Source organism: Vanacampus margaritifer, chromosome 1 (assembly GCF_051991255.1).
Source record: "Vanacampus margaritifer isolate UIUO_Vmar chromosome 1, RoL_Vmar_1.0, whole genome shotgun sequence".
Lineage (NCBI taxonomy): Eukaryota > Metazoa > Chordata > Actinopteri > Syngnathiformes > Syngnathidae > Vanacampus > Vanacampus margaritifer.
Genome location: NC_135432.1, coordinates 59,299,539 through 59,321,319, shown reverse-complemented (window position 1 = coordinate 59,321,319; position 21,781 = coordinate 59,299,539). Strand labels below are relative to the sequence as shown.

The window sequence follows — 21,781 nt, the reverse complement described above, 5'->3', positions numbered from 1 at the left end:
TTCTGCTACTGTAATCATCAGTACACAAGAAGCATCTCTCATGCTTTATTAATTTACCTGATTAAATAATTGATTTAATGTAAATAAATAAAAAAAATGTAGTAAAATTATTCACTTAAATTATAAATAAAAAATGTGAGACTTAAATACATTACATTTAACTAATTTCTATATAACACACACACACACACGTGCGGTATTTATTTATAGAGACTGTAATTCCCAGGAACTTGACCGACACATCAGTTGACAGTTAGACAGTGTGAGGGGCAGCTGTAGCGAAGAAGGATGTCTTCTGAAGTCCAGAGTGATCTGTTAAGTCTAGCTGTGTGTCATCTGCATAACCATGATAGGCAAAAGTGGCGTTCTGAAACATTTGACCCAAAAGTAACAGACTTAACAAAAGTGGTCTAAGGACTGACTCTTGAGGGACCCCGCATGTCATTGCCCTTTGATCAGATTCAAAAATTCCAATGGTCACAAAGTAACTTATTTCCTGCAAGTAGGACCATTTTAAGTTTCATTTAACCCCACCCACGTTTCCAGCCTGTTCAACAGTATATTATTATCCAGGTCCAATTAAACGAGCACTGATACACTCCCTGCATCACTGTTCAATCTAATATAATTTAGTGCTTTAATAAGAGCTGTTTCTGTACTGTGATGAGGTCGGAAGCCTGACTGGACTTTATTAAGAAGTCCGTTTTTAATTGGGACGTGAAAGTGAAGGTAGAAGTTCGGTTTAAAGTGGAGGTAAAGCTAGAAGTGGAGTTGGGACTTTGAGGAGTTTAGGTAGTTTTGGCGATCTCTACTGGTCAGGAAGCGGTATTGCATCAAAATTAATAGCACGGTGATGCGTCGGTAAAGAGGTTAGGCTTCAAAGTAGGCTTTTAAACTAGAGTTAGGTTTTGAAAGTAGAGTTTAAAACTATTATAAGTATACAATAAAAGTCACTCACAATCTTTTGACGTGTACCTGGTTACTCGGTGAGACTTGTCCTCGTGTGGGTTGCTGATCACATGATGCTCACGTGATCACAGCAGCCTGTCCTCCAGTCCACTCATTGTCACACACTCACTTACAAAACGCAGAGGACACCATGGACGCACTGTAAGTTTCCATTTTATTTCGAGTTTATTCACGCTCTTATAATATAGAAATAGAAAAAAATTGCGGTTGTGACGTCACTTTAAGTATTGTACAGTACACGTTGTTTTGAAGTGTTTTTGATACGGAGACATGACCTACATCCTGTTCGCCGCTAGCTAATCCAGCAAGTTGACTACTGTAAATATCAAGGAAGTGCATATGCTTTGATTTTGATCCAAAATAGCCCGCAATATTTTTTTTTTTTAAATATATCATAATGTTATTATATTAAATATACAATTTTACAAGGGGAGTCCTTGGTCCACGACAAGGTGAAGGTTTCATTTCCACAGCGTAGTCTCTCTGTCACTATGCGAACGCTGTAGTAAAGGCACAATTACAGTAAATATTTGTATGAAAAGCACGTCAAGGTCCCAAATGTCAGATAATAATAAGAACTGTGATTGCAGCTGTAGTCTAAGTGGCGTCCTCTTTTTATGACCAAGTTCCTTTCGCACACCAATGTCAGTTGTGTCGAAACGCGTTGTATTAAGAACTCCCATTTCCTCTATATGTAAAGTGGCTTGGGATAACTTGTGTTCAAAGTGACAATATACTTGTGAAACTGATATATGAAACAATCTAACGAAAAGCAGGGACTACAGTACCCACATTGCTGAGCCAACCTACTGTTACGTAGCAGTAACGGTAAATATTTTATTTCTATTTCTTATCTCTCCCATTAGGTTGACTGTGGTCTTCCCATTGTTGTTCTGCCCATTAGTGTGGAGTGGATACCTGGAATATGACCAAAATGTCCTGTGAGTGATTTCTTTTTCCAATCATAACATCAACTTTTTTGTTGCCCATTGCCCAAAATATATTTTGACATTTGAGCTCTCGTAACATTTTAATAGAAAATATTTATGTATATAATGCCCTCCAAATGTTTATAACAGCCTACATTAATCATTTAACCCTGGAGAACCCAAGAACCCTTTTCTTCTTTGGAAAATTATGAATTATACATTAAATGACTGCTATAAGTTCACTAAATACCAAAATATATGTTTTTTTAAATTTTAACCTTTGTTTTTTGAACTAGCTCAGAGTTGCTAATTTATCAAAATATATATATAAAACATACTCCTAGGCGTTCTGCAACATATGAAATAGATTAACCAAAAAAAAACACAATTTTACCATCTGATGGTTTGCTGGGAAGATGGTTTTGTTTGGATTGATTTCCAGCTCAACAAAACAGCATGTTGCCAGCCATCTTGTCACCACCACTCTGGCTCATGTAAGTACAATATTCATCCACTAGATGGCCCCTGCAGGGGTCAGAAGTGGCACTCTGGACTTTTGAAGTTAAATTTGTAAAAAAAAAAAAAAAAAGGTCTTTGTTATTTGAGTAGCAGAATTTATAGGGGGCAAAGTTGACCCCGTGAGTTCTCCAGGGTTAAATACAAAATATATCACAAACTAACTCTAATAGCATTTGAAACTCATTTTACGGCATTATTCATGAACCAGACTGGAATTGACTGGAATTGTTTCCATCTTTTGTTGCCTTCAGGCTGCCCGAGGACTGGACTCGTGTTGGTCGGCTCATGCCAACCGAAGAACTAGAGCTGACCTTTGCACTCACTCAGCAAAATGTTGATATGCTGGAGGAAAGGCTCAAACTGACGTCCGACCCTGACTCGCCTCAATACGGTAGGACAACAAAGCTCACATTTTTGGCGTACTTGCCCTGATAAAACCACAACAATATTTGTCCAGCGACCAGCAGTATTTACTATGCGAATCACTTCCTCATAGCAAAATTCCAAAACAGTTTTCACTTGTGAAGATAGGGAGAATCTTACTTTGCTATTTCAATTCCTCTTTTAGTAAAGTACAGTATGGTGAGCTGGGGGCCTATTCTAGCTGATTTTAGCTGAAAGGCAAGGCACACCCTGGACTAGTTGATGCAATTCTTCCTCCTCAGGAAAATATCTCCAACTGGAGGAGGTGGCATCCCTCGTGCGACCGTCCGACGCGTCTCGAAAGGCGGTGCGCGACTGGCTGCACAGTCATGGTGTCACAAACTGCTTGACGGTTCGCACTCAAGACTTCTTACAGTGCACCTTGACTGCAGAGTAAGTATACCTTTTTTTTTTTTAAACAAAGTCTTTCTTATATGACCCAAGACATTAAAAAAAACCTGATGATTAGGTTTTGGCTCTCTTTAATTGTAAAATGTAATTTCGTACAGTCGATTACTAACATTTGCTAGCACAGTAGTAAAGTCATAATTAAAGTCGATATTCGGGATACACTGAAACCACTTAATGAAGATGACAGATTTAAACGACATGAGAGAATGCAGAATGGATCTTTGACGTCTATAGCCATCAAATGCTTGTGTTCTCGGCTTGCGCTTCAAGGGTTGCAGAGGTTCTGCTCCCGGGCAGCAGATTCCAGCACTACGTCAGAGACGGTCACTCCATCGTGAGGTCCTCAGCTCCCTACTCTGTTCCCGATGATATCGCGCAACACCTCGATTTTGGTCAGCCTCATTTGTTGACATCTAAAATGGCCGCCTACCATCATGTGTCGTTGAAGCTGGATTTTGATCCATTTTTTTTTTTTATGACAGTTGGAGGGCTTCACCGCGTCCCCCCCAGAGGACGCAAGCCTAGCATGGCCTCGTCTAACTCGTTTCACTTGGGTGTGACTCCTGCTGTTTTAAGGGCCCGTTACAATATGACTGCAACTGATGTGGGATCAGCTCAGAACAACAGCCAGGCTGTAGCTCAGGTGCGACCCATGCTATGAAAATCGCCTCATATACAGTATATTTGTATACTCCACAGCAACATAAAGGAAGAATGTTTGATAGACCTTTTGTATTGAATATCATTCAATTGTTCAGGAGTACCTAATGACGTGTCCAGTTGGTTCATATACGTTTGTTTCTGTTGTAGTTTTTGGAGCAGTATTATAGCCCTGCGGATCTGGCGGAGTTCATGAGCCTTTATGGCAGCAGCTTCCAGCATCTGTCCAAGGTGGACCGCGTGGTGGGGACGCAGGGCACCGGAAAGGCCGGGATCGAGGCCAGTCTGGACGTGGAGTACATCATGAGCACGGGGGCCAACATCCCCACGTGGGTCTTCACTAATCCAGGTCTGTAATCAAAATATTTTATTTTTATTTTTTATTTTTTATAAATAACTGTTATTTTTAACACCGTTACGATGACTGATATCTTCAAACCGATAGCGAGTGATAACTAATAGCTTTCCTTTTGCATACAACACGCTATATATTTTAAAAAATATATATAAATATGTTTCTATATATGCTAGTGATAGACCCATATGATTTTCTCGGGGCCGATACGGATTATTAGTAGTCAAGGGGGGCCGATAACCGATATTTCAAGCAGATATTCATTTGCAGTAAAAGAGAAAATATTAGTGTCAAAATAAAAATTAAAAAAAATGTTGAAATGCCATTAAGCATGTTTAATAAAACGTTTACATTTTTTAACACTTTGAATGTTTTTATTTGAATTTTAAACATATATGGAATAGACAGCTTTGCTTAAAAATCATAACAAAAATTGCAGGTAGCTTCCAGGGTCATCACCATGTCTTAAGCTAAATTAAAAACTAAGCGAGTAATTAGAGTGTAAATAAAGTTTTCCAAAATTTCAACATTATTTCTTAATTTTTATTTTATTTTTAAAAATATAAAGTGTGGGGAGTTCCCAGTGTCAGCATCATCTTTTATAAAGTGGAAATTTAAATAAATACTTTAATGAATAGTTACCTGTAACTCACTGAGCAACAAATGCATGCAAATGTAGCTAATTTGGGGTTTTCGTCAGGGTTCATAAAACGTTTCAAAAGATCTTCGCAAGACAGTGAAAAGTTGTCTGGACTTCCAACAAGTAAAAACTGTGAACATCTTACAAATCCTGATGACAACTCAAAATTCACTACATTCGAGTTCAGCCCTCCAAATTCACACACGTGTTGGTCCTGGTCCTGGTCCAGGTCGTCACGAGTCCCAGGAGCCGTTCCTCCAGTGGGTGGTCCTGCTCAGCAACATGTCCGACCTGCCTTGGGTGCACACCATCAGCTACGGGGACGACGAGGACAGTCTGTCCACTGCCTACATGCGACGCATCAACACCGAGTTCATGAAGGCCGGCGTCAGGGGCCTCTCCTTACTTTTTGCTTCTGGTCAGTAACAGGAAGGAAGATTAGGCACTTTTGTTTGTTTGTGCAAAGGACGTTTTGAGAGCTTTAGATCACAAATGGATTTTCAGCAAACTATGGATTATGCATGTCATGTTAACTTAAAACAGGGATGTGATTTGACCAAAGTGAAATTATCTGAAAATTTAGCCGGGGGTCTGGGACAAGGGCAAGCCCCCCGGAGCTCATGGGTTTTCCATGTTTTTAAGTACTTTCAATGCACTCACATGACAAAGAAATAGACAAAACAACAGCATAAATTTTCAATGTATATTGAACTATCCCATATAAAATGGCAGTTTTAGTCAACTCAAAATCAGTCACATTCAAAAACATTGGACTGCCTTTGCTTTTAAAAACTATCACTGAGAATATCATCATATCTAACTAATGTGATTACTAAGTTAACACATAAATAATGTTGAAGAGTTCAAATTTCATGAACAAATATTTGTATCATGACCAAATGAAAAGTAACTCATATTAGAGCATACCACAAATGTCTTTGTTATAGCAGAAGATGTTATCTGTCGGAGTCATGTGCATACACAATGAAAAAAAAAAAATTAAAAAAAATCTAAAAAATTTTTTTGGGGGGGGGGGGGGGGGATGAAAAAAGCGGAATTCCGCGAATTAGCGGAAAAATCACATCCCTGTTAAAATCTCTTGTTGTGGACTTTTTGTAGATATTTTTTCCCGGTATATCCGGCAAAAGTTAAGTTGTTTAAAAATCGGACAAATCTTGCGTTCAGGTGATAGCGGGGCCGGCTGCTGGCACATGACTAAACAACTAAACTCATTTAGGCCAAGTTTTCCTGCCTCAAGGTAACCCTACAACCAAACTCTCAACACTCACCAAATGTATATATATATATATATATATTAAAAAAAAAAAAGGAAATCTCGTTTCCAGCCCTTATGTGACCTCAGTCGGCGGAACCTCATTCAAGAATCCTTACAAGGTGACTTACGAAGTAACAGATTACATCAGCGGAGGAGGCTTCAGTAACGTCTTCAAGATGCCCGACTACCAGGTAGGAATGCGACGTCAACTTTGTTGTTACAATCCAGTCCAGCACGACAACAAACATCAAGTTGAAGTATTGAAATAAATGTGCTTTTTCATTCGTCGCACAGGCCAGCGCCGTGGCCGGCTACCTGAAGAGCGTAGCGGCGACCCTCCCTCCAAAGTCGTACTTCAACGCCAGCGGGAGGGCTTATCCTGACATGGCGGCATTGTCGGATAATTACTGGGTGGTCATCAACAGAGTACCCATGCCTTTCGTTTCTGGAACATCGGTAAAATTGTTCAGATGCTCACAAAAATATATAAATACGTTCTATTTTATATCTTACCATGCTCCCAAAGACGTATTTATAAGTTTTTTTATGCTAAGCATACAGAAGGCTTTGATGCAGCCTCTGAACTGAAGAGAATGCTTGAAGCAATGGTAGTTATTACAAAAACGGCCAGCAGGTGGCAGCAGAGTATAAGAGATCAACCAGGGCCATGTTGCAAAACGCTCATTTACCCACAGTTTTAAACAGATTTGTGAATAATGATGAAACTTAGCTATATTCGAATGCTAATTACTGCAAAACCGAAACGGATAGAAATATACTTTTTTTTCTCCTGATGAAAAAGAGACTCTAATCTTTCTTTTGGTAGGTTCCATGTTTGTATAGCAATAGAACACAATATTCTGTGGGCCTTGCAAAAATCTGTCAAAATCCAGTAAAAAAAACAACAATTGGGAGTAAAGGGGGTTGCTTCAGTGAAAATGGCTGGGAATGAATGAATTAATTGGTCTGAAAATTTATTTAGAATAAATAATCTGTGTTCATCCATCTATGCCAACTATGCAAAATAAGTCAAAATCCAGTAAAATAGTCGGGAGCAAAGGGGGCTGCTTCAGTGAAAATGGCTGGGAGTGACTGAGTTAATCGTAGTAGGGGTTCTCAAACTTTTGGGGTTCAAGAAATTTATTTCAAGGACCCCTCACCATCCTAGATCCAAATAAATGTTATGACCACGTTTACCCCTAAATGTCATTTGGAGTTGCCTATTTTTAATGAAAAAAAGTTCCGGTTGGGGTCTCAAGGACCACTTCTGCAAAATAAGTTGAATTTGACAGCCCTGGCCGTAACTGTATCAAACAACAGAGTAAGTAAAAAGCATTTCTGTCGACAACATACTCAATATTTTTCCATGTCATTCCAGGCGTCAACCCCGGTGGTGGGTGGGATGCTTTCCCTGATCAATGACAAACGTCTGATGAAGGGTCTTCCCGTCCTGGGCTTCCTCAACCCTCGCCTCTACAAGCTCAAGGGACAGGCTCTGTTTGATGTCAGTCAATATTCCAACTCCTCCAAGCTCTGGAATTCTAAAATTGTTAATGCATCGAAGGTTGATTTTTGGTCACCGTTTAAATTTTACGCTGACAGTTAAGCTAGCGTCAAATGTAATTAGTGAGTATCAAATCCACGTCTGAAATATTTATCTGCTGTTGTGTCCACAGGTAACTGAAGGTTGCCACCTGGGATGCTTTGATGAGCAAGTACAGGGTCAAGGATTCTGTGCTGCACCGTCGTGGGACCCGGTGACAGGCTGGGGAACGCCAAACTACCCTGCACTTCTGGATGCTCTTATAACTCAGTAACGTCAGTCAAGACTCAGGGACGGGTATCAAACACACACATTGTGGTTGGTTGTCCACGCAGTGAGGTTTTATTCAGTTTTTATAAGGTTATATTGACTTACTCAGGTCGTCAGGGAGGTTTAAAGGCTGAATGTGTAAGAATTTTTTATTATTTTTTTAAATGGGGTTGGTTTAATTGTTCCATTTTCAATTGCCAATCAAAAGTAAAAAAAAAGAATAAATCACTGATTATCTTATATTACAATCAACTGATTTTTTTTTCATTTTTAGACCGATAAAAATGCAAACAATGTAAAAAATTTTTTTTTTTTTTTTTTTTTAAAAAAAAGGGTAATTACTAGAATAACTAGGGATGCACAATTACAGCCAAAATGCAAGTTTAAAAGGAATGGGTTATCATTTATGAATAAATGCAAATAAATGTTTTTACCCAAGAATCTTAAAATTGCACCAAGGGCTAAATGAATAAATGTGCTATTTTCTTTAACATCACTTGGCCTGAATTTGAAACAAGTGCAGGACAAGGAAGCTGATCCCTTTCAAACTCGCCATGATTTAATCGTCACAGGTAGATGCAGCCGTAATGTGAAGTGTACCTAAAAAAAACTTTTGTTATGCTTACATCATTACAGTACTAGTTGAAAGTTATTTGTTCCACATAAGGGATGCAAAAAAAATTTACCACATTTTTGCATACTATTACAATAGAATCTCGATTTTTTTTAATTATTTTTTTTACATGTTTGTATGCAGATTGTAGTAAAAATCTCTGTCCTGTTATGGCTGGATTTTAAACTGGTTTACAGCCATAACCCAAGAAAATGCACTGGAATATTTCAAAAAATATTTTTTTTATTGTACCAATCCCAAAACTGAAAATCAAATGTCTTGTTGTCTGATGTCATAATTGGTTGCGTTTGTGCCAAAAGCTTGCAGTGCCGAAGGAAATGCAAATGAAACAGCTGCTGTGCAGTCGTTTTTGTTCATTGCTTTAACTAATAAACAGTATTTGTTGCCGACTCGAGTCGTTTTCCAACTACATGCAATTGTGTAAAAGTAAAATGACATTGTTAATGGAAACAAAACATTTTAATCAATGCTCTCAATGGATAATCACGATTATCTACAACATGACTGATATTGCATTGTAAATCCCGCTTTCAAACACTCTCATAAGGAAACGGAAAAACTGAATAAGATCAACCAGCGCGCCACAGCACTAATGTCAATCAGTGTACAATATGCACACTTAAGAGGAGTACAAAATTGTAAAAGGTTCGCTGCAAATGTTTGACTTTCAATGTAAAACATTTCGTCTGACTGTTCAGGTATAAATAGAGAATCAAGTAGAAAGAGTTCAATTTGAGTCGGAAGGCCTCGAGCGTCAGCGTTCCCATCTCCGCACGCGTATGGACAACAGTCTGTCGAAGAATGTTACAAAGGGCAATCTTATGTCGTAAGCAAGATGGCCGCACGGGACATCAATTGCCTTGTCGAGGAGTGTTCGCTCGTGTCGACGGGGCTCCGTTCACGGATTGTTCTTTGCTTTGGCGTGCGTGAGGATGTGAGACTTGAGGTTGGTGGACTGGGCAAATTTCTTGTTGCAGCCGTCAAAGGGGCACACGTACGGGCGGTCCCCCGTGTGGATACGCACGTGTGTGCGCAAGTTAAAGTCCAGGGAGAACCTTTTGCCGCAGCCCTCAAATGTGCACTGGAAATGGGAAATGCAACAATATTTACAGCCCCGTCGAATATATAGTCAGACCTTTTTTTTAGGGATTATTGCCATATTTTTAGGGGGGGGGGTATTAAATGTTACAATAAAGCAATATATTTCAAGAAAAATTAAGTCAAAATCTTAACAAGAACAAAGGTCTATTTTGTCGAGATATAACTTTTGTAACCCCCCCGTCCCTTAAAACTCATTCACTGCCATTGACAGCTAGAGACGTCAAAAATTAATTTGAACCATTTCTATTAGTTTCACATTTTTTCCACTTTCGTTAACAAAGAGTATGAAAACCTAGAAAAAAATGTATTGTACATTTAGAACAGATATAAAATGTGTGATTAATTGTGAGTTAACTATTGAAGTCATGCGATTAATCACAATTTAAAAATTTAATCGTCTGACGCCCCTAATTTTTTAATATTTTTCGTCTGACGCCCCTAATTTTTTAAAATTTTATTTTTTGTTCAATTATTTAAACTCAAAATTAAACACAAATTTTATATCTGTTCTATATGTACAATACATTTTTTCCCCTAGGTTTTCATACTCTTGTTAACAAAAGTGGAAAACAATGTGAAACTAATAGAAATAGTTCAAATGAATTTTTGACGTCTATAGCCAGCAATGGCAGTGAATAAGTTAAACTATAGGACTTTACCCTGTAATAATTCACCTTTATTCATACAAGAGATGTATGTGATGACATCATAATCACATCAGAGCTTTTCATTGGCACAAAGTTTAAGTAGGGAGAAGTAATTGTTTAAAAATAAAAAATAAATAAAGAAAAGTTTTAATAATCTGTGGAGGTATATATATATATATGAAAAAAAAAGTTATAGCGACCATTCATAAATGAAAAGGCCCACCTGGAAAGGTTTCTCTCCCGTGTGTACAAGCTGATGTCTTTTCAGTTTGGAGCTCTCCACGAAGGCTTTCCCACACTCGGCGCAGACGTGCACGCGAGGTCCGTGTGTGTGCAAGTGTTTCCTCATTGCAGAATTGTCCCTGAACATCTTGGTGCAGCCCTGAAGGCAATATAAAGTATGTAACCTACCAGATTCCACCATTTGTATTATACCGCGCTTCTTTTAGCACTTTCACGTCAAAGATTTTAGTTGGCGTGTGTACGTGATCACGTTTTTGGAGAAAAGTGACACGACAAATGGATCACTACTCACTTTGTGTGGACAAGCGATCGTCCGGGGTGAGTCGTCTTCTTTCACTTTCTTTGGCTTCATTCTGGAAATATAAAAAAAAAAAGATTGACGTGTGCATTATTCTTTCCGTTTATTCTGAATGAGCGTATACATACCTCGCAAACTCGGCCAGCTGTTTGGGGTCGGAGAGGTCAATGCCCGGGATGCCCCCTGGAGGCAGCTTCTTCCCCGTCATGTACTCTGAATAGTCAGGAGGAGAGTTTTCACCCGTGATTTGCTCTTCATGGTCAATGTCCTTCTTGTCATCTAAATCACATAGTCGGAATTCAATAAATGCCGATAGAGACAAGCGGACCCGATAGCATAAAGTGAAAAGTTGTATTATGTTCTCATCAGATTGGAAAACAAATACTCGATTGAAATCGCTTTAGTTGTGTGGATATGTAGCTATATTTGTATGCATTTTGGGTTTTCACCTACGGTGGCTTGTGAAGATTGCACTTGAGTGTGGAATTTCAGGCTGAAGCTAAAATGCACTAACTTTTACAAGTGAACTCAATTTGTCCTTTGAGTGTTTCAGTACGTTTAGCACAACTTGCTTTTAAATAAAATTCACAGCAAATGTACATCACAAGGGAAAACTTAGCACAATGCAATGCCAAGTCACTCACACATGATCAGCCTGGTCAGTTAAGAAGCAACTGGAGTTGTGCAATTAGCAAGACAACACTTTAAAGCAGGGTTCTCCAATTCTAGTCCTCCAGGGCTGGAGTCCTGCAGGTTTTAGATGTTTCCGCCCACTAGCACACCTGATTCATATAATAAACTCAACAACATGCCTGATAACGATCATGATCTTTATTATCAGGTGTGTTGGGTAGGCGGAAATATTCAAAACCTGCAGGACTCCGGCCCTCGAGGACCAGAATTGGGGAACCATGCTTTAAAAAAAAAAAAAAAACATTCTACAGGTAGCGATTATAATTTCCTCATCCTAATCTTTTCCTATTGTTTTTTTTTTGGGGTCACTTTTGCAACAGTGTCTACATGAGACTAACTGGAATGGAATACATTTAATTTTGAACTCTTACTGACTCTTAATAAACAATTTTACCGTTTTGTGAAGTGGACGGGTGCTGCTGCACTTCTTAATCAAACCTGTTTGTCACATAATAAAAATAAAAAAATTAAAAATGAATCAAACACCTTCTGTGAATATGACAGTTCAGCTACTTGTCACACAACATGTGCAAAAAGTACTCAAACATTGAACAAGTGTATTCAAAGATCAGATACGGTTAATTAAGTTCACCTGCAAAAGTAATAGTTGTTCATTTTGCGTTTGTCCTGAAATGTAAAGCACATCACTTGAGTTCGTACGTAAAATGACTGCTGAACGTTTGTCACGATAAGACTCCGCTTTCGGAAATCAAAAACGCGATAAACTGAAGAAAAACGTTCGTTTCAACGTTGACGTTTGTCATAAGGAGGTAACTTCTATAATCTAGCGGCGGTTGACGTAAGAAAACTGTAACGGTAAAACCCGAGGGTCCTTGAAGGCACCGCCTCCGCCGTTGTGAAGTGCGCCATAGAGGCCTAGCTAGCGGATCCATAAGCGTAGCAGCACTCGCCGCCATATTCATGGGCCAAATAAACGCCATTTTTTCGGGCCGCCATACTTTCTCGACCGGGGAAATATGGCGGCGCCCATCTGCACAGAAAACATGGCTTCCCATAAAAACAAAAACACTCCAATTGAAGTTCAAGCGGTGATTTTAAACCGTAAAATTGACGTTAACGTTTGTCGAAAGGCAAGGCCTCGGTGCAGGCCTCGTAACGACGACACACACGCAGAGAGAACAAAGCCATGACAGGATTTCACTTCAAACTTACCCGACGCCCACATAGTAACGGAGAACTCCCCTTCCAACGTCTTTATCTGCACTTGCTTCTGTTCCCATTTCCTGCCCATGTCCGCGCCGCTTAGATAGCTCCTTTTGCCCAATTTCTTTCCACTTCCAGCCCTCTTCATCCGGCCCGTTGCCGAGCTTCTCCCCGCGACTGTGACCAGAGTGTGTTCGATGTAGTCCTCCACGGCGGGCACCGGGATGAGGATTTGGTCTTGGTAGCCTTCATCCGCATGCAGTTCAGAGTCGTCCTCGCCCACGACCTCCTCCCGGGTTTGCACCAGAATCACTTCTTGGTGCGGGAGGATCGAGTGCGGGTCGTCCGTGTCAAGCGTTTGTAAGGCGAGCATGGGCTGCTCCTCGCAGTCATCCCCGACAACAGTTGTTTCGATGGTCTCCACTTCGATTTCGTGGAGCTCCACGATTTCGGCAGGCATTTCCGAGCCATCCGCCTGAATGTACAGGGTGTCCCCCGAAGCCATGACTTTATATTCCGTTCTTTTACCCCCTCCACCTTCGAATGCTTTATTTAGTCTACCGTGGCTTCTCTTCTGTTTGTACTCGCCTTCCTCCTCCCTCTTCGACAACTCCGCAACAACGTGTACTCTCGTCGCCACTCTGCTCTACACTTAGCAAGTCTCGCGTGATTTGGATCATATACATCCCATCAAAGGGCTGGAAGAAAAATGTTGATAGTGTACACAATAATTTTTTTTTTTTTTTTTTGGACTGTTGCAAGACAATTTATCTTGTGCAATTTTCAGCGTTTTGGAACTAATTCTTAATTTAATAGCTATGATGCGTTTGTGCTGTATGTCGGATATAAAATGAAAACTATGTTTTTACATTATTTATAATTTTTTTTCCCCCAGACTTGCACGAAAGAGGCTTCCAATAACGTAAAGCGACATAATGGGGCAATTACCACTCAAAAATGAAAAACTTTTTTTTTTTTTTATCTTTACAAACTACCTCACTCCCCGAATTGAAGTTAGTGGAAATATCACTTCCCAAACCACAATGCTAGAAATTTTATTTGTTGCTTTTGCTGTTGTATGTTGCCCTTTTTTCTCCAATGCAATTATTTTGCTTTTCTTCTTCACCAATCGAGGAACACTCCCTAAATATAATATAATATAATATAATATAATATAATATAATAGTTTGTTGGTATGTTTATTCTCCAAGCACCCATAAAAATGGGCTAGCATTTGGAAAAACAAATAAAAGTCAACTATTTACAAGGTCATATGCGCTGCCTCCGCATCGCTGCAATATGGTGTGGTGGAGATGCGGTCAATGGTGAGACGCACAAAAAATGGACTTATTTACAAGCCAGCAAGAAGCTTCTCCCTTTCAAACCTTTGATACAAGAAGCGCCATACTTCCCAGTCCCGCCTTTAAAAGTAGTTGGTGAATTTCTACCCCTTGTGGGTCACCACAGCGCAATATTACGGAGTGCTATTTCCTTTATAGAAAAACAAAAACATGTTTTATTTCGAGGCACTTGTTTACGCCCTTAAACGAGCGTAAGGTTACAGGCACATTTGAGGGGGTGCAGCGGCAGCGCATAACGAGGGCGACACACCTGCCGCATTACGGCGTGGCGTGCTACCTGTTCGAGTGGGCGTGGCCTTGAGGTGGCGTTCTTCACTTCCACTACTAGTTGGAGCGGTGCCGGGCCACTCCACTCCACTCCACTACTTGACTCCACTTCGTTCCATTGACTCGGCCGGGGAGAGGACGTCATGGGCAAGACAGGTGGAAGAGGCGACTTCGAATGGGTTTATAACGACCAGCCACACACGGCGAGGAGGAAAGAGATACTGGGTGAGTGAGACAAACACGGTCAATGAGGACGTGCGAGCTGCTTTGGTTTGACAAACGGCTTTTTTTCTTTATTTTTGTAAATTTGTAACAAGTGCTCCGATCCGGTTAAACCAGTTTACTAGCTCTTACTCAGCCAGTCATCTGTTTAATAGACGCAGAGTAAGTGAACGCCACCAGGGATAACTGAAGTCGCTCTTTACCATTGAGCCGAATTTGACATTAGTAAAACCTCTAACTTTCTAGACCCTTGGGGCACCAGGATAGGGGGAAAAAAATGCTAATTGACGCTTCCTGAACATCCGGGTATTTCTGATATTTCGCTGAAAACAAACTGCCTATTTATATTGATTTTGCCTGTGACAAGCATACAAACCAGGTTGTGATAATAGTCAGTATTTCATCACATTTTGAAATCAAGCTAATCCTCACAAATTAAATTACAAGAATCCGAAGTCCAATGCTTTTCAATGTTAAATTAATGCTGTATTCGTCGAGGAAGGTGGGAAATCAGATTGATCCCACTCGTTTGAGGCAAATGTAAATAAGGAAGATGGCTGATTACAATAAATAGTTTTTCTGGTTAACGCAGTCAGAGTTATTTACTTAAAATAACTAATTTGTCGGTGATGTCATCCTTTTTCCCCCTGATTTAGCAACTCCAAGTTCAAGGGGGTTGCACAATGGTACCGCGATAATGCCTTGGTGCTGGCTTGGTAACAAGGCACATACTCGCTATTCTTTCCCCCTACGTCTGCTCTTGACAAACACATGCGCACGTACAAACACAATGTAGTGCGTGAGAAGATGGCTTATTTGGCAGTCAAATGAACACGGGTCACAAGAGTGTCCACTTTGCTGCTGACTCGGCGTTTGAACCGCAGCTGTTATCATGAGTTTGTTAATGCAACAGGCACGTCATTTATTTTAATCAAGACCAAATTAGGTTTTTTGGGGTGGTTGACTTCTAGGGGTGTTGGAAAAAATCGACTTGACAATATATCGCGATGTTACAGCGCGCAATTCTCAAATCGATTCGATATGCGGCCGAATCGATTTTTAAACATCCATTTTTTATGGGAATATTCAACAAAACGTCTTACTTAGGGTTAGGATTCACACATTGAGCATGGAAGAATGTTATATTAATAGAACATTAAGCCTTAATATTTCATTTCAGTGCTGTTCAAACATGAAACAGACCGCATACAAAATTTTCATAAATACATTTTCATACAAATCTTAAAATGTACATGTACAAAATTAAACATTTTCTAAATTTTAGTTTTAAAAAAAATCGCAATAATCAATTTATAGATTCGTATCGGGATTAATCGGTATTGAATCGAATCGTGACCTATGAATCGTGATACGAATCAAATTGCCAGGTACTAAGCAATTCACACCTCTATTGACTTCTAAGGGCTGCCTTTTTCTCGCATTGTATGACCTTTGGTTCCAGAAAAACATTAACAGCGTCCTTTTGTATTCTTGTTTTCGCAGCGTTTCCACAGGTGTGAAACGACACAATAGGTTGCTTGACACCTCTAATCCATTAAATATTAAAGAGACTTATTTTGAATTATCCTCTGCCCCGTGGAGCCAAAAACATGGAAGGTTGTTTTGGAAGTGAGGTCACTTCCATTTTCTGTTATCATGCGGCTAACGTGATGAATAACACAGCATGATTATTTTCACTTCAACAATGCGGTGATTATTGGATGAATCCGGAGGCCGACTCCCTACACACACCGTAGACGAGCTAAGATCGCCAAAGTCGACATTTTTATGATGTCTGGTTATTCATTTAACTTCATGCCCTTTTATAAGTGGGATATAAAGCAATAAAGATGTGTCATTTAGCAACACGGCTGTATAACAAAACAAACAAACAAGCCCATTTATGGTGATATCACATCATGGCATTGCTTAAAAATAAATACTTAAATTCTTAGGCGTGTGTTATAGTATGACTTTATTGAATTTGGCATTCCTTCAAATGATCAATACTTGGAGAGAGTGCAATTGGGTTAAATATTAACATTGTAAAGAAGGATCGGTCAAGTCAAAGGCAGAAATGTCATTAAATCACTTTACATGTCAGATCTTTTCACTCAGGTTATTGTGCTGCCATTCTTAAAAAAAAATAAAAAATAAAAAATTAATACCATCTGGTCAGAGTTTGAAATTATAGGTCGGTTTGCCAGAGGATTCATTTTTCCAAAAATGATTTTTTTTGTTTTGATCCCACATTTATAAAAAAAAAAAAAAACACTCCTTTCTGAAGTTTTTACCTTAATATATATTCTAGGGGGAAAAAGTCACAAAATCTCAGACTGAACCCTTTTAAATACGTTATTGACTTTCCAATCAAAGCAGACTGGCTCAAACCCAAGCTTGCTTCTCCAATGTTTGTCATTACGGTCCCTGAGCAAAACAACACCTTTGCCAATTAAAAATAATAATAATAATAATAAAATCCTCCCATGAGAAGAAATCACTGCCTCCTCAGAGCATGCTCCATTTTGTTTCTTGGGCTTAACATTCATGCTGTCAAGATTTGTAATTTTTTTTTGTTTTTTTCTTTGCTGATTTCCACGTTTTAGATGGTGATATCGCTGTTGCCTACAAAAAGGCTGCAAATTGATAGTTATTTATTATTATTATTATTATATACATTTGCACTTTTTAGCTGTAAAAGTAGTTCACATGAGGGGCGTTCGTTAGTTTGACTTGTCCATTGAACGATCATTTCTGTGTTCCCCACAGCCAAGTACCCAGAGATCAAGTCCCTGATGGGTCCGGACCCCCACCTGAAGTGGGTGGTGTCGGCCATGGTCCTGTCCCAGCTCCTGGCCTGCTACCTGGTGCGAGATTTCCCGTGGAAGTGGATCTTATTCTGGGCCTACGCCTTGGGCGGCTGCGTCAACCACTCGTTGACGTTGGCCATCCACGACATTTCGCACAACGTGGCCTTTGGCAACAAGCTGGCCAAGTGGAACCGCTGGTTCGCCATGTGGGCCAACCTGCCCATCGGCGTGCCCTACTCGGCCTCCTTCAAGAAGTACCACATCGACCACCACCGCTACCTGGGCGCGGACAGGCTGGACGTGGACATTCCCACGGATTTCGAGGGCTGGTTCTTCTGCACTCCGAGCAGGAAGTTGGTGTGGCTCTTCCTGCAGCCGCTCTTCTACGCACTGCGCCCTCTGCTGGTCAACCCCAAACCAGTTTGCAAGCTGGAGATTCAGAACTTTGTGGTTCAGCTGGCGGCGGATGCCGTCATCTACTATCTGTGGGGGGTCAAGCCGGTGGTGTACCTCATCGCCGGGTCCATCTTGTGTATGGGACTGCACCCCATTTCGGGACATTTCATAGCCGAGCATTACATGTTCATGAAGGGACATGAGACGTACTCGTACTATGGATCGCTCAACTTGATCACCTTCAATGTTGGCTATCACATGGAGCACCATGACTTTCCCAGCATACCCGGCAGTAAACTACCTCAGGTAAGACCTTTTTTTTTGTATTTGTCGCATCACCAACGTGACAAGTGGCTGCCATCTTTGTGTCATTTTGGTGGATATTTTTTCGGAGAACGAGTAAAAGATGAAACGGAAGGGTCGAAAAGAACGTTGAGAAATAATGAGGTTAGAGTCAAATTGTATACAGTAATTTCTGGACTACAAGGCGCACCTGACTATAAGCCGCGCTAGCTAAATTTGGGGAATACTACACATATAAGCCGCAGGGGTTTTTAATGTTCCCGCTACTTTTCCATAATGAGGGTGCAAATTGTCTCGCTCTCCTACTGTATAAGGGCTCACTTCCTTTATAGTGCGCCCTCTTGTGATCTGATGGATAAGCCGCACCTTTATATTAGCCGCAGGGTTGAATACAAGTGAAAAAAGTAGCGGCTTGTAGTCCAGAAATTACTGTAATTTGAATGTGTTTTTTGGTTAGGTCATATCATATAAAAACATTCCCCAAAAAGGCTTCTTTTTCTTTTCAAACCCAAAAAATGTAAATTGTTTCTGAAACCTATTGTCCTATTTTCAAAATTCTTGCTGCGTTGTACTCAGGTTGAAGTGTATGGGTTGAAATATGTGCCACCAGAAACTGACTTTGAAACATTTAATATTTGAATTTGAATTGCTAAAATTGAATAATTGCATTGAAAAACTGCATTTGAATTACATAAACTGAGTTCGTATTGTTTAATTTGAATCATTGCATTGAAAAACTGAATTATGCAATTTCAATTGATTAATTTGGAACTGAAGTCCAATAATCTTGAAAATATATTTAAAATTATGAAATGTATTTCTTTTTCTCTTAAACTGTAACTTACAGTGCATTCAAAGCAAATTCAGTTCTGTAAATTCATATTTAACTTAGCCGTGACCGACATCCGGGTACTTTAGGAATAGCAATCGATTTCAGATCAACAGAGCGCCTCTTTGTCCAGTCAGCACCTTCATTATTGAGCACGTGACACAGGCATGCTAGAAAAAAAGTTACATCTTCAGCAGCTCTTAAAAAAAAAACACTTTATGTGGTATAATTGAAAATGTTCTTTTCATATAGGAAAAGACAACGTGTTTATTGTTAGCAACGAAGCCCGAAGTCTTGATTTCCCCCTCTAACCTTCCCGTCATGCCCGCATTGCACTCCATGCCCAAGTGATTACTGACACCTAGTGGTGGAAACGGTACACAGTTTATATTGATAGGGGCTCATCTCAAGTCTCAATTATACACAGGACTTCAAAATAAAAGTTAATCCTCTGTTTATTCGACTTATGTTCCAAACCAATCAATTCTAATTGTATAATTCAGATTCCATTTTTTTGTTGAGTTCATGCGTGTCATCAAAAACCATACAACCACGCTGTTGGACTTTGTGGGTTTGATTAACCCGTGGGCAGTATTTTATTTTGAAATGGCTTGGTCAGAACCAACAAAAAGCCAAAAAATGATCACAATAACGCCTAGGGGTTAAGTGATTTTTTTACTGGGGTTTAGGTACACGACCTGCCTTGGATTAAACTAAACAAAACGGTGTTTCTCAGAGGAAGAAACATCACACCGGGTAACTGATTAACCAATTGCCACTTGAGTGAGTCCGCAACACACAAAGGCTGTGGGTTGCATGTCAAGCGCTCGCTTCCACAATGAAACTAATTGTCCGTCACCAAACCTGTTGGACCACAGACACTTTCTGACTTTTCGACTGAACAATGACCAAAGTCATGCATGGAACAAAATGTGAGAGGAAGTGAACTAAACCAACAACCTCCGTTGTTCTCACTTCAACGTATTTCAAATGCACACACGCCACATAGAATGTAAATAAGAAATAAAAAAAGAAACGTGGCCTTTGCAACAAACTAACGTTTCCACTTAAACTTCGGTGGTCCTAACTATGTCGTTTGGATCTCCAGGTGAAGCAGATCGCGGCCGAGTATTACGACTCCCTGCCTCAGCACACGTCGTGGATGCAGGTGCTGTGGGACTTTGTGTTCGACGACAGCATCGGCCCGTACGCCCGAATCAAGCGTGAGTACAAGTCGAGCAAGCAGCAGTAGAGCAGACGTCCCAGGAAGGGCCACAAGCACCACGCCAATGTGAATTTCACTGCTTAACAATCCGCAGTTCAGGCGATGTTGACTCTCAATGCTGGATCGTCTCCTCTTTTGTCCGTAATAGTCATGTAAAGAAAAGAAAAAAAAAGAACGCAAACATTTCCTTCTGTCATAGGGCAATTCCCACGTGTTCCTGTCACAAAATCAAGATGGCCTGCCTCGCCATTTGAGACTACATTTAATAGTATTCAATAGTGAACGTTATTATTATGTTCCCACTATTGCTGTTGTGTGGTTCATTTTGCTTTCAGAGACCATTTCATGTTTGGGAAAAAATTAGGCGCCAGGGCACTTTTGAGTGGCAGAAAGCAGTTAGTTAGGCTACTTGAAATGAAATGTTACAACAAAAAAACCTAAACTAATCCAGCAGAACCACATCGACATTTTCTCACAAATATGTATACAATGTTTCCTTGGGCTGTCTTGAAGTAATACTAAAGGTTGGCATATTAGCTAACGTCAGCTCTCCAGCTTGCGTTCCATTTCAGCTTGAAACAAAAGAGCACGTGTGTCCTATTAACCCAAGCAATAAAACATCAATTAGCCCGACATATTAAGTGCATCTCAAGTTTCGCCACGTGTATTTTGAATCAATTTACAGCCAGCGTTCCGTCTCCTTTTCACATAACATATTTTTAAAAAGCGGGCGGGCCTTATTTAAATGAAAGGTTTGTTTACTGGCGGTGTCTTGCGTCTATGGTGATGATGCGTTCAAGGGCACAGTAGAAAAATGTGCACTGAAACTCAAGCTCTTGGATAAAACAGCGCATGTGTGTCATATTATTATTATTATTATTGTTGTTGTTGTTGTTGTTTTACAGGCTAATCAATGTTCTTTTTTTCCAATGACGACTCTGAACTGTACTTACCTCATTTTGATGTTCAGACTGAAGTGGTTTTAATTGAAAGCATGATAAGAGTGAGAGGCCGAGTTCGGAGTCCGTAAACGTTTCATATGATGGCTAACGTGTTAGTGCTGTGCTGGCGAGCAAAACACTTTGGCTGTAACCTTATTGTCTTCTTTTTTTGTTTACCTACTTAGATGTTTCTATTTAACTGTAAAAAATAAAATAAATAAATATCTTTATACGAAGATGTTGATCAAAACGCACATTGTCTTTGGTCTTTGTTTCTAAAAAAATCGAGTCCATAAAATCCATCTTGAGGGTTAGCTAACAGGTGAATCATGTCGCTTCTTTTAACTGTTTGGTTGAATGCATTTTCACATCCAGCTTTTTATTTATTCATTTAATGAGAACGTCGCTGAGAGCAGACAATGCAAGTGCAACAATCCAAACTCCTGCAAAGACACTTTTGAGTTACCATCACATTGACCGGCCATTCCATTTGTGCACATTCTTCTGAGCTAACTTTACTTTGCATATTGGCAGAGAAACACCCTTCCGTCTTTTTTTTTTTTTTTAATTATACACCTCCCCTCTTTGCTACTATTATCAGCATCATCTCGTACACAGAGAATGGGATTCATCATGGACACAAACCACGGTT

The 21,781-nt window shown here is 39.9% G+C and overlaps 3 protein-coding genes across 5 annotated transcripts; 2 read left to right on the top strand and 1 right to left on the bottom strand.

Annotated features, from left to right (window-relative positions):
• Positions 1–1,038: 1,038 nt before the first annotated feature.
• tpp1 (tripeptidyl peptidase I) lies at positions 1,039–9,018 on the top strand. The gene is made up of 13 exons (XM_077558051.1): positions 1,039–1,110; positions 1,836–1,910; positions 2,669–2,808; positions 3,083–3,233; positions 3,522–3,643; positions 3,734–3,894; positions 4,062–4,260; positions 5,136–5,324; positions 6,092–6,164; positions 6,253–6,373; positions 6,477–6,638; positions 7,561–7,686; positions 7,859–9,018. Exons 1-13 carry the CDS (start codon positions 1,100–1,102, stop codon positions 7,997–7,999), a joined length of 1,671 nt encoding a protein of 556 aa, XP_077414177.1. The 5' UTR covers positions 1,039–1,099; the 3' UTR covers positions 8,000–9,018.
• Positions 8,834–13,414, bottom strand: yy1a (YY1 transcription factor a). 2 transcript variants are annotated; one of them, XM_077558062.1, is made up of 5 exons: positions 12,785–13,414; positions 11,047–11,197; positions 10,913–10,973; positions 10,601–10,759; positions 8,834–9,710 (listed from the first exon to the last, which is right to left on the bottom strand). In XM_077558062.1, the coding sequence occupies exons 1-5, from the start codon at positions 13,278–13,280 to the stop codon at positions 9,528–9,530; spliced, it is 1,050 nt and encodes a 349-aa protein (XP_077414188.1). In that variant the 5' UTR covers positions 13,281–13,414; the 3' UTR covers positions 8,834–9,527. The 2 variants fall into 2 exon arrangements, with proteins under 2 accessions (XP_077414188.1, XP_077414198.1); XM_077558072.1 differs by having other exon boundaries at positions 11,047–11,131.
• A 985-nt stretch (positions 13,415–14,399) lies between these two features.
• On the top strand, positions 14,400–21,383 carry degs2 (delta(4)-desaturase, sphingolipid 2). Of its 2 annotated transcripts, none has more exons than XM_077558032.1 (3): positions 14,400–14,628; positions 17,395–18,137; positions 20,072–21,383. In XM_077558032.1, the coding sequence occupies exons 1-3, from the start codon at positions 14,547–14,549 to the stop codon at positions 20,213–20,215; spliced, it is 969 nt and encodes a 322-aa protein (XP_077414158.1). In that variant the 5' UTR covers positions 14,400–14,546; the 3' UTR covers positions 20,216–21,383. The 2 variants fall into 2 exon arrangements, with proteins under 2 accessions (XP_077414158.1, XP_077414164.1); XM_077558038.1 differs by lacking the exon at positions 14,400–14,628 and adding an exon at positions 14,639–14,787.
• The last annotated feature ends 398 nt before the right edge of the window (positions 21,384–21,781 follow it).